The sequence below is a fragment of the Cynocephalus volans genome, chromosome 10 (assembly GCF_027409185.1).
Source record: "Cynocephalus volans isolate mCynVol1 chromosome 10, mCynVol1.pri, whole genome shotgun sequence".
Classification (NCBI taxonomy): Eukaryota; Metazoa; Chordata; class Mammalia; order Dermoptera; family Cynocephalidae; genus Cynocephalus; species Cynocephalus volans.
In genome coordinates, this window is record NC_084469.1 from 8,254,753 (window position 1) to 8,264,630 (window position 9,878).

A 9,878-nucleotide genomic window follows, 5' to 3' on the forward strand; every position below is an offset into this window, starting at 1 on the left:
GTGTAAGATGCATTGGGAATGCCGATGCAGGGGTGAATGGGTGGTTCCTGGGTTGAGAATCTTTTACAGAGAAAGTGACCTCTGAATAAGAATTTACCAGAATGGACAGAAGCTTGAGTGAACATGGTGGGTTTGAAGTGGAATCTTAATTGGAGAGCAGGGTGTGGGCTTTGCACAGAGCGAGTGCATCCTGGCTCTCCTATAAGGCCGTTAGGTCTTCCAGGGCAAATTCCAGTATCATACTTCTTTAATATTCCCTGTCCCTTCTGAGTTTCTAGTGAAGTGTTGGCACACAGGAAATTCACTAAATATTTGGTGAATTTAGTTTTTCCTAAATGTCTCAAACTTAAACCATAGAAATAAAATCTTCAGCCTTCTGTACTGGTCCTTCGAGTTGGGTTTTTGCAGTGAGCCACCTCTTGGGGTCAGCACTGGGTGGGGTGGGTGGGGCAGGGTAGGCACTGGCGATGTCTGATGGGATAGGAGACTTGGAGTGGATGGAACGAGAGTACATTACCTGGGAAATGCTGCAGTAGTGTCAGACTCCAAGGAGGACGCTTGCACTGTCCCCCAGACCCATGATTATCGCTGGACATGGTGGAAACGTGTGAGAATGAAGAAAATAGAGGCCTGGGGTTTATTGAGGGCTCACAATGAACAATGTTAGGACAGAGATTATTTCAACATGTCAAATAAAAGAAATGTTACTGGTTGTGCTGCCACACATTTGGTGCCATTTGGCCTGTCCTTAGCAGCCTCTGCTGTCACAAAAGCCTTTCCAGGCACCCAGAGCAAGGTCCTGCCCTCTGTACCAATGCCTGCTTTGTTTTCCCCTCCTTTCAACATAGCCCAGCCCCACTCCTACCTCCCATCCCCTGCCACAAAGAATCAAATGCTCAGAAAAACGTCCAACTCATTTCCTTCTTTTTGGAAAGAGAGTGACACAACGAAGCTAAGTGTTTTGTAGCCATCCTCCTTGACTGCTGAGCCTACCCACACAACTGCTAACTCTACAGTGAGGTGAGAGCTCTAAGTGCGAGAGAGGGCAGGGTCATTCCAGCTCGGGAGGGTGACAGCAATGCATTTATGCATGATCACTGCTTGACACTGGGAGTCCGAGTTTAGGGCAGGCAGGACTCGTGAAATGCCAGTGTTGAGAACAGGAGACACATGGAGAAGAGAGTTGGCCTGCTGGCTGGTCAGCTGTGACATCCAGGTAGGAAGAAGGGGCGTCACGTCTTCTGGGAAGCATGTGGTGAGGGCTCTCATTCTGAGCTTTGGTCCTCATTCTTTCTGCCTGGGGAGAGTTCTGCACATGGACGGTGGTTAGGGGAGTCTTGTCTGTCTCCTCCACCCTTGGAGGCCTTCCCTAGTCACTCCACTCAAGGCCCTCCATTTCCCTGACTTTTCTCTTGTCTGTAGAAATCTTGAGCAATGGAATTACAGGTTTATCTGTCATATCTTCCATTATTCAATGGTAAATGCCTCCAGAGCATGGACAGAGCCAACCCTCAGTTATCCTCTCTATCATTTTTTTTTTTTTTTTTTTTTTAAAGATGACCGGTAAGGGGATCTTAACCCTTGACTTGGTGTTGTCAGCACCACGCTCACCCAATGAGCTAACCGGTCATCCCTATATGGGATCCGAACCCGTGGCCTTGGTGTTATCAGCACTGCACTCTCCCGAGTGAGCCACAGGCTGGCCCCCCAGTTATCCTCTCTAAAGGAAGGGAAGGGTATTCAAATTCCCAAAAGCCGTCCTGGGGACTTGGAAAGTGATGTGGACTAGTAAACAGGAGGCATGGCTTTTGTTATTATCTCACTGTGTGACTTTGGACAAGTTGCTTTCCATCTCTGAAAAATGACAACTTCTAAGCTTCCTGCCCACACTATGCATGGGAGGGAGGGGTGGCATTCATTTCTATTTGGTATTGGGGTGACTTCCATGGTCCTTTGAATGGAATGGTTCAAACATTTCCAAAAATCTTGAGAAAATAGATGATTTTCCCGACAGCCAATGCTGGAAGGAGCAGGTGTTCTGTCAGGGGAGTTTGGGAGGGGTCCAGAAGTCTGCAGCTCTGGGGGAAGAGGTTCAGCACTAGGGAAGGCAGACTGGAGCTTGGTGTCTTTGACCAGCCCGGGCACCCACTGCCCTTCCTCTTGTGCCGGCTCACTTGAGCTGTGATCTGTCCCATTTACCCACTTTCATGCCTGGCCCCTTAGAACCATTTGGGGGTGTAACCCCTGCCAGAAGATGTTAATTGATAACTGCTTAGGGTGTTAACCCTCCCAGAGTGATTTGCACTTATTTACAATTGTTGAAGGCAGAAAATCTCTTAAGAGTAAAGGCATAACTCTAACGATCAATGATTAGAATTTTATGGACAGTGAGGGAATAAAGGAATGTTCTGGGGTCTGGAAAAGTATGCATCCTTCTCTGTGGGTTCAGCTGGCACTGGGGGATGGGTGGAGGTGGGACAGTGTGCCTGGGTGAGTTGAGGGTAGAGAGGGTGCATCTTCAGGGCCACAGCTGTTTAAGCCATGGATCATCAAGAAGACCATCTGCCTGCATCTCAACTGCCCTCTCCTATGGGGCCTCCACCTGACAGCTTATGGGGAGATGGTTCTGTCTGTCCAGCTTCCTGTCCCCAACCTTGGACACAGGAAGCAAAGTGTCTGGCTCATGATAGCCTTGCAACCCACTAGAGACTCTGGCTTACCTTCTGTGGATGGTCCTCGCCTGCCCAGGAGGCCGTGGACTATTTGTCCCAGCTGATACCCTGGTGAAGGAGAGAGAAAAGGTAGAGAAGAAAGAGAGGCAGCAGAGGAAGACTGTCTTGGGAACCAGATATGGGCAGAGATGGGGACAGAGCTGGGACCCTGCAAATGGAGTCATTTCTCAATCATCTGGGAGTTGAGGACCATGGCTTGGCTCATTCATTCGCTGATTCCTGCTTTTCCTTACACAAATACCAAGTGGGTGCTTCTTATAGGCAGAAATTGTGCTGGGTGTTGGAGATTCAGAGGCGATGGCAGACCTGGTGCCTGCCCACTGGGGGGTTTCCAGTCTGGGGACAACCAGCCATGTAACCCAGCAGGACAGTGCAGTGCATCATGCCTGGGCCCTGGAGACAAGCTCCGTCTGGGTAGGGAAGGCAGTCAGGGAAGGAGAGCCACTCGACATGGGCCTAGGAGTCAGGTCGGTGAGGGCATCCTCAAAGGATGTGGTGAGTCATGTGAGGGGATGAGACCTGATTCCGAGAGCACTGGGGGTGGTGGGTATAGGTTGATTTGTTTTCTTTTCATTTTGTTTTCCCCTTTTCACTGAAGGGTTTTAATCAGGGTAGAGGCTATTCAGATTTGTACTTTTAAGATCCTCCCGGGTTCAGGAGATTGAAGCTTTGAGCACTCTTATCCTCGATGGTTGATTCATTTTTCCAATTTCAGGCTTTAGACCCAAAGTAATTTTGAAACTTTGGCAGAACAAGATTCATCTCTGTCTCCTCCTATCCCTGTACCACTCCCTAGGCATGCACAGACCACCCCTCTAAGGAAACAACCAAAAAGCCCAGTGTGTGGCCAAACCACACTGCAATGCCAGCCTGGCGTGCCCCTGGCCAGAGCCCTCACCTCCCTGATTTATTAGGGTCTATGCTGAGGGGAAGGAGTATGCTGAGGGGAAGGTCTGGGAAACACTTACCTGTTCTTCTCCCTGGCTGGATCAGAGGTATTCCTGGGTGAAGGAGAAAGAAGGAATGACTGCAACGCTTTCCTAAGGGCTTGGGGAGGTGGAAAAGGTCATGACTCTTTGGGGTTTGGTGACTCTTAAGTGGAACTCCAGTCACTCCCTGTTATCCTTGTGTGGCAGCAGGACTGTGCCTGGTAGGAGGTAGTGTGGAGTAGTGGGAAGTACACAGACTTTGTAGTCATGGGCACCAGATGGGTGGGCATCCTTGGGAAAAGTGCTCAACCTACCCGAGCCTTAGTCTCCCTGCTCTAGTGATAAGGGTGATATTGTTATGGAGATTTAATCATATGTGAACGTAGTAGGTGCTCAAGAAATATTTTCTTATACTCCCATTCCCTGCTCCTCATGGGTTGTTGGATTTGGAAGAGAACTTTGAAATGACCCAGTCCGAAACTCATTTTGTAGAGGAGAAAACTAAGACCAAAAGTATTTGGTCACAAGTTGGTTTTCTCTATTTTTATATGAATATTTTTATTACAAAAGCAGTCCTTGAATACACACCCACTATAAAAAAAAAAAATCAAGCAATATAGATGTTTGTACAGTAAAAATTAAAGTCCCCCTCATCTCCGCTTCCTGTCCTAGATGTAACCACTGTTTACAGTTTTCTATTTATCCCTCTAGAACTTTCCCTATGCATATGAATATATTTATGTGTAAGTATGTAGTTTTTTTTTTAAACAAGTAGGCTTTTAATATGTATATAGTTCTGTAACTTGCTTTTTCCACTTAACCATATATCTTGGAAATCTTTTCACATCTTCCACAGATCTGCCTTATCTTTTTTAATGTCTACAAAGGTTATGGACATGCCTAATATAATTTGACCATCCCCCTATTGATGGTCTTTATGTTATTTCCAAATTCTTGCTATAATTACAAACAGGTTGGCAGTGAACACCTTGGTACAAGTTTCTTCACACCTCACCAACACTGAGCATTACCACTTAAAAAAAATAATGTTGTCAATAAGAAAAGAGAAAACTGCTCTCTGTCTAGTCTCTGTTTTCTTTGTCTCCCCAGGACGGGACTCCGTGTTGAGAGTGCCCTTAGGGAACTCAGGTTCATTTTAGTAGTTCTCTTTGAGCCAAACAGAATTGACTAGAAAGTTTGGCCTGTGGCTTTGCTAACATTGAGATACTGGTCTCTAGCTTCACTACCACTCCCCAAAGTCATCCAGAGTATAGAGGGCCGTTCTTAGGGTGACCATACTCCCCACGTGTTGGAGACAGCCCTGGTTTACACCTGCTGCCTGTTGCAGTTATTAACACTCTCCAAAGTGTCCTGGTTGGATGATAATTTATATGACAGTCTACCCGACCCTTCTCATGAGCGACCCCTACTGGACTGGATTAACTGACCCCAGATCCTGGGCTCTAACTTCTGGCCTCTGCTTGGTGTTCCAAGAACCTACTCAGACCCACTCCTTGCTGGGCTCCCGCCCACCTTTGTCAATTACCTCCTACCCGCTTCCCCATCAGCCCGAAGAACTGGCGGCTTGCCTTGCCCCTCTTCACCTCCTGAAGCTGGAGCTGAATGCTGGGGACAGCACCTTCCTGGAGAAGCAAAGGATTTAGTTAGGGTTGAGGGGGAGGTTGTCCAGGAGACAGGGAGGACAGCTTGAGCAATAACAATCTCAATAACAACAGCTCTTAGTCACTAAACACTTGCTCTGTGCTGGCACTGGGCCATTTGCATATTTTACATACTGCGTATTATAATATGTATTATAATAATAATTAATAGCTAACAGTTCACCTACTATGTTCCTGGCACTGTTCTGAGCGCTTTAATACATTAACTCATTGAATCTTCACCAAAACCCCATGAAAACAATACTCCAGTATTACTACTGTTGCCATTTTACAGATGGAAACACTGAGGTACAGAGAAATTAATTTGTCCAATGTCACTCAGCTAGGAAGTGAGAGATGGAGTCAGAACTTAAACCAGGACATCTGTTCAAAGACCAGGCTCTCAAACACTAGGCAAATCTCATTTAATCTTTAAACCACTATAAGAAGTAGGGACTATGATTTTTTTCTTCAGAAGGGAAAACTGAAATGTAAGGAGGTTAAGTGACTTGTCCAAGGTCACACAGGAAGTGGTTGAACCAGGATTCAAAGTCTGACTCCAGAGCATGGGTTCTGCTCCATTTTGAGAAACGTCTAGAACACAGACACGAAGGGGGCAGCCAGTGAACTCGGGTGGGCACCCTGGTGGCAAGGTGGTACTGCTTTCCCTCTCAACCCCTACTTACTCCTGCTCTCCTCTCTTCTCCAGATACTTCTCCCATTGTCCTAGATTTACCCTCCCCTAGAGCCTGGGCCTCACAGAAGGAACATGGCGTATCTGGGGGTGGAGACTATCACCTTGGGCAAAGACATTTTAATCCTGAGCTGATGGGGTAAACGTCCTGAACCAAGGGCTATGGATTTAAGTTCTCATTCCTCCATTAGCCTCTGTAACCTTGGTCAAAGCCCTCTCCCTCTCTGACCTTAACCTGAACCCTGGAAGACAGGCCTGCTCAGCTCTGCTAAGAGGGAGAGATGATCCCTAATTGAGAGAGTGACAGAGAGTGACATTCATTAGACTAGCTTCCCATCTCTGTATCCCCAATCCCTGGCACAGTGCCTGCTGCACACAAGAGCTCAGCATATGTGGGATACAGAATGCTGAATGAGGGGTCCTTCCTCTGACAGTCTGGGAATAGAGAAGGGGTTGGGGTCTCCTTTTCCAGAAAGGCTGAAGACAGGAAAACAGAGCCCTAGAGTAATGCAAGCTGCCTACCAGGAGACTGGGAACTGGGGTTGGGTCAGGGGCTCTTTCTTCCATCCTTGGTTTCTCCAGGGGCAGCACTGAAGCTCCTGGGACCAGCAAGGACCTGGATGGGGAGCAATGGAAACCCTTTTGCCTCTCACAGCTCATCTTGTCCCAACTTTCAGGAGCAGAAGTGGGTTGTTTTCTAAGCCTCAGACAAATTCAGTCACTTTCAATCTGTCTTCTCTCCAGGACGTCAGTGGCTGGAGCAAACTGTCTTGGGCTGGAGTCACCCCTGGCCAGGAACTGGAAAAGTCTCTTTGGAGATTTGGACCCATTTCTGAAACTCATGAAAACCACTTTGCCTTGGTAAAAGGCAGCCTTCAGATGCAAGCTGGATAGAATGGCCGTTTATGAATTAAATAGGACTGACCCTTCTCCCACCAACCGGGTTTTGGGGGTTGGAGCATTAGGAGGCATACATTCCCTTTCAGTTAGGAAGGACTCCTGCCCCACCCAAAGCCCTCCATATCCATTTAACCCAAATCTCCAGCTTTTGAAGCCATGCAACCTTGAACAAACTACTTGACCTCACTGTGCCTTGCTTTCCTTATCTGTGAAATGGTACCTTCCCCATGAGGTTGATATGAGGATTAAATGAGTCAATATTTATAAAGCATTTAAGACACTGCCAAGACCATAGTATGTGTTAAGTAAATGTTTCTTAACACATACACACACACACAAACTTTTGCTTCCGTGTGCATGCAACTCTTTCGAGATCTGCTAGGCCGGGGCTTGAAACTACCCACGGAGGGAAGGCAGACAACCTGCCTTTGCATTGTACAACCTGCTGTCCTGGCAGCCATGGAGGGCATTCTCCACCCCCGCACCATAGATCATCCCCTGCCCTGGTCAGAACCTCTCCCCAGAGGTACCTCCAAAGTCACGGTTACCAAGAGTCCTGCTTCAGCACTGAGTGCCAGTTCCTCTCCACTGTCACCTGCCGTGGTGCCCACAGACAGCCCCATCAGGAGAAGCAGAGTGAGGCAGGGCAGCATGGTGAGCACTACTGTGTCCCAGGACTGTCTGCGAGTCCCTCTCAGCCTGAAGACACACACTTCCAACAGGCTCTGGTCTACTCTTTGGCTCCTTAAGTGTCGGTGGGAGAAGATCCCTGTTCTCTGGTCCTTCCAGCTATTCTGCTTCTTCCCTCGGTTTATCTGACCCCAAGGGCTGCTTCCTGCAACTCCCCTCCCTCCCTGGCTAGAAAGGCCAATGACAGAAGCTGCTCAGGAGGAGGGACCAGACCTCTTCCAGGCTGCCTCCAACATTTGATCCCAGGGCTTAGCACTCTGTCGCAACACCTGCCTCACCTTTGGCTGCATTCCTTCAGTGGCAGGTGCACAATGGGACAGTGTGTGGGGCCTGGAGCTTCCAGCTTCCTGGCTGGAAACCTCGAGGGGACCTCACCATCCTTGAAATGTGGAGAGGGGGATGGTACAGCTCCTTGCTTCCTATGCTCTGCTCCCCTGTACAGAGTGGCCACTCCCCAGAACTTAGCCAGTGTTCTACCACTTGTCTCTCCTTCTCGGCTCTGAGCCCCCTCTTCTTCAGTATTCTCCTCCATCAATGGTCCCTGTGTGTGCATAAAAACACAGGTATTGGGCTGGCCCGTGGCTTACTAGGGAGAGAGTGGTGCTGATAACATCAAGGCCAAGGGTTCGGATCCCACATAGGAATGGTCAGTTCACTCACTGGGTGAGCGTGGTGCTGACAACACCAAGTCAAGGGTTAAGATCCCCTTACCGGTCATCTTTAAAAACAAAAACAAAAAACACAGGTGTTGCCCCAAGGGAAATAACACAGTGCAAGAAATAAGGCTCCCCACAAGTGGGAATTGGGATTCGCCAGAAAAATGACCTCCTACCTCAAGTGCCATCAGCTGTAAATTATCTTCTCACTCTTTCCAAAGTGATCTTTCTAAATCCCTATCCTGACCTGTCTCTCCTGCTTACAACCTTCCAATGTCTCCCTGTTGCCCTTGCAAAAGTTCGAGCTCCCTTGCATGGCATTCATGGTCCTCCTCTGTTTAGTTCCTCGCTCTCTTCTACCCATTCATTCATCCATCTATCCACCCTTCAGTGTAGAACAGGGGCTCTGAAAAAGACCTGAATTCCTATTCTAGCTCCGCCTCTAATTAGCTGTGTGACCTTGGGCACATTAATTAACTCCTCTAAACCTTAGAATGCTCATCTGTAAAGCAGGATTAATAATAGCACTTGTTTCCAAAGTTTGAGGATGAAATGAGGAAATGCATGTGGAGCACTTATCACAGTGGGTGATAACAAATATTTAATACCTGATAACTATTAGGGTTATTACTATTATTGACACCAGATGAGGCCCTGGGCCATGGAAAATGAATAAGATACTGTCCTTGTCCTATAGTGTTCAGGCAAGGAGACCTCTGGTTGGCAGATAAGCTATGTTCAGTTTGGTATGTGCCGCATAGAGGTGCGTCCACCCCCAATTCCCTGCCCTGGACACACTGCACCACCTGCTCCCAGGACAGGCTGAGACTTCCTGCCCCCATGCTTTTGCCTTGGCCCCTGCCTCTGCCTGGACCTCCCTTCCCACCTGGCGAACTCTCGCTCATCCTTAGAGATCTAGCTTAATGTTCACCTGCTTGGTAGAGTTTTTCTGTCTCCAGCAAGATAATTGGCCCCTTTTTCTGGGCTTTCCCAATATTTCCCATCTATATTTCTCGTGACTCTCCACAGGCTGCTGTGAGAGGTTGTGCAGGTTGTGTCCCGCCCAAGGGTGACTTACAAGGGGGAGAGTGGAGGTGAAATACAGCCCTCGCTCTGCTCACTGAGCAACACAGCCTGGCACCAGACTGCCCACCCCTGGAAGATGCTTGGCTGCAGATCTCCCCAAAGGGTCAGCTGTGCTGAGGGCAGCTCTGCTAGTCAGCAGAAAGTTAGTTGATTATGCCATGAGCTCTCTGAGAGTGAGGCTGTGATAGACATGTGCTTGGCACACAGTAGGTCCTTCTTTTTTGGGGGGGGGTGGCTGGCCAGTAAGGGGATTCAAACCCTTGACCTTGGTATTATCAGAAACAAGCTGTAACCGACTGAGCTAACCTGCCAGCCCCCTGAGTAGGTCCTTAATAGACGTGCACTCATTCTGAGTCCAGGCCATCCAAGGCCAGAGATGAGAAAGTGCAAGTGTGGAATGTTTGGGGGAGCATACACCCCCTAACACATATACCTCCATCCCCTTCCAGGAATCTCTTTGGTTGGTCCCAAACCCGATGGCTTCAGAACCCCTGCATTTGCTAAAATGCATATTCCCCAGCTCAGCCTAA

At 48.3% G+C, this 9,878-nt stretch overlaps 1 protein-coding gene across 1 annotated transcript; it reads right to left on the reverse strand.

Annotated features, from left to right (window-relative positions):
• Positions 1-1,265: 1,265 nt before the first annotated feature.
• TAC4 (tachykinin precursor 4) lies at positions 1,266-7,569 on the reverse strand. Its single transcript, XM_063109268.1, has 3 exons — positions 7,465-7,569; positions 5,208-5,304; positions 1,266-1,297 (listed from the first exon to the last, which is right to left on the reverse strand). Exons 1-3 carry the CDS (start codon positions 7,567-7,569, stop codon positions 1,266-1,268), a joined length of 234 nt encoding a protein of 77 aa, XP_062965338.1.
• Between the last annotated feature and the right edge of the window lie 2,309 nt (positions 7,570-9,878).